The sequence below is a fragment of the Scylla paramamosain genome, chromosome 5 (genome assembly GCF_035594125.1).
Source record: "Scylla paramamosain isolate STU-SP2022 chromosome 5, ASM3559412v1, whole genome shotgun sequence".
Classification (NCBI taxonomy): Eukaryota; Metazoa; Arthropoda; class Malacostraca; order Decapoda; family Portunidae; genus Scylla; species Scylla paramamosain.
The window spans coordinates 32,107,556-32,110,055 of NC_087155.1; the positions used below are offsets into that span (position 1 = coordinate 32,107,556).

The 2,500-nt window shown below is 39.3% G+C and overlaps 1 protein-coding gene across 1 annotated transcript in view; it reads left to right on the forward strand.

Annotated features, from left to right (window-relative positions):
• The window catches only part of LOC135100981 (uncharacterized), a 115,666-nt gene that overhangs the window by 74,492 nt on the left and 38,674 nt on the right, over window positions 1-2,500 (forward strand). The window contains exon 3 of the mRNA XM_064004597.1: window positions 2,325-2,402. Coding sequence (XP_063860667.1) covers window positions 2,325-2,402 — 78 coding nt within the window. The remainder of the gene's footprint in view (window positions 1-2,324; window positions 2,403-2,500) is intronic.

Here is a 2,500-nt window from a genome sequence, read left to right on the forward strand (position 1 = left end):
ATGGACTTACTGATTAATTGCCTTATGATAGATAGACAGATAGATTGACAGACTAATAGACAGACAGACAGATAGACAGAGACAGATAGGCAGACAAAAATTATTAAGATTGACAGGAAGGAAGCTGAAGGCAGACACTTTTTGATTTACTTAGCACAGAGAGAGAGAGAGAGAGAGAGAGAGAGAGAGAGAGAGAGAGAGAGAGAGAGAGAGAGAGAGAGAGAGACACGCAATAAGGAAGGAAAGAAGGATTAGCAAGCATAATTTCCTGCTTTTTTGTCCTTCGTTAACTTCTTCCTTATCTTTCCTAACTCTTTCCGTCTCTTCCTAGTTCTCCCTTTCTTCTGTCCCTTTCCTCTACACTTATCTTCACTTTTCTCCACTTATCTCCTCTCTCCTTTGGCCACCTGACTTTGAGTTAAGTGAGGGAGGAAGTGAGGGAGAGAGAGGGAGAGAAGGAAGGAGAGACGAAGAAAAGAAGGGACACGTTGAGGAGAGACACCTGCGCTTTATGCTGATGAGATGAGAGAGAGAGAGAGAGAGAGAGAGAGAGAGAGAGAGAGAGAGAGAGAGAGAGAGAGAGAGAGAGAGAGAGAGAGGGCAAGCAAAAGAAAATAAGGGAAGCTCTAAGACGCCATCATGACTACACGTGGTAGTTCCTATATGAGAGAGAGAGAGAGATAGATAGAGAGAGAGAGAGAGAGAGAGAGAGAGAGAGAGAGAGAGAGAGAGAGAGAGAGAGAGAGAGAGAGAGAGAGAGAGAGTTTACAGATTTTCTTTATATTTTTGACACACAAAGATAAAGGAGAATATAAAACCTGGGTATATTTGAGAGAGAGAGAGAGAGAGAGAGAGAGAGAGAGAGAGAGAGAGAGAGAGAGAGAGAGAGAGAGAGAGAAATTTATCGTGACAGGTCAACTTATATTTTTCTTTCTTCTTTTCGACACAAATGCCACAGAAACACAAAGGCAACAAAGGGAATTACTAGTTATTGGAAACGAGAGATTTAATTATCTACTTACCGCTGGCCAGGGAAAAATAAGTCTTGGTATTGCAGTATATAATATATTCTTTCTTTTCTGTTTTTGCTTTTATTTGTTGTTGTTGTTGTTGTTGTTGTTTGTGTTGTATATGATTTTTCGTGTCAGAATTGATATTTGGGTTATTGTTTTTGTTGTTTTGTTGTTGTTGTTGTTGTTGTTCATATTTTTGTTTTCTTTTCTGTCTTCTTTTTCTCCTCCTTCTTGTTCTTGTTCTTGTTGTTCTTGTTCTTTCTTTCTTTCATTCTTTCTTTCTTTCTCTTCTTTTTCGATCGTGATGGTGGTGGTGATTTTCATAATAATTCATGCTGAAAAAAATTTACCTCACTAGTTACGAAACCCTCTCTCTCTCTCTCTCTCTCTCTCTCTCTCTCTCTCTCTCTCTCTCTCTCTCTCTCTCTCTCTCTCTCTCTCTCTCTCTCTCTCTCTCTCTCTCGGTAAGATCATTTGTCAGCATCGTCATTATTTAGTCGTAACTTTTCGCCTGGCCTACATTCTGCCCCGCGTTCTTGCTCGGACAGACTCACGGGTCACGCCTTGCTGAGAGAGATGGACTGAATGCTGGGATAGAGAAGGGAGTTGTTAGAGGATGATGAGAAATGTTTTTGTGAGCGTCGTTGGCCACAAGGGAATACGTTTACATATACAGACATGCACACACCCCACACCTACACCCACGCACACACACACACACACGCACACTATCATCACGCATTAGAATAACTGGTATGCCCTTTTATTATTATTATTATTATTATTATTATTATTATTATTATTATTATTATTAATCGTTACTGTTAGGTTAAATTACTACTGCTACCACCACTACTACTACTACTACTATTACTACTACTACTACTACTACTACTACTAGTACTACTACTACTACTACTACTACTACTACTACTACTACTACTACTACTACTACTACTACTACTATTGTTATTATTGTTATTATAAAATATATCTCATCATTCATCTGAAGTTACGTATCTCAAAAGTTAATATTATTGCCTTCATTTTCCCTATAAATAATATGCATATCTTTTAAAACAAAATAAATAAAATAAAACAAATGAACACAATGAAATATGTTCTCTCGCTCCCCAGTCCGTAAAAACAACAGGTTCTGTACCACTATTTCTCTCTCTCTCTCTCTCTCTCTCTCTCTCTCTCTCTCTCTCTCTCTCTCTCTCTCTCTCTCTCTCTCTCTCTCACCGTGACCTCGTTTCCATGCAGGGTCCCGTACCCATACTCACCGCGCCTCTCCGCCTCTCTTTATAGGACACTCGAGCACACGTGGTCGGGGAGCTCTACGAAACGGAGAAAAACTACGTGAGGAACCTCAACTTCCTCTTGACGGTAAGTGTTCCCATCACCCTCCTCCCCTCGTGTTCCTCTTCCCTCCAATTATTATTATTATTATTATTATTATTATTATTATTATTATTATTATTATT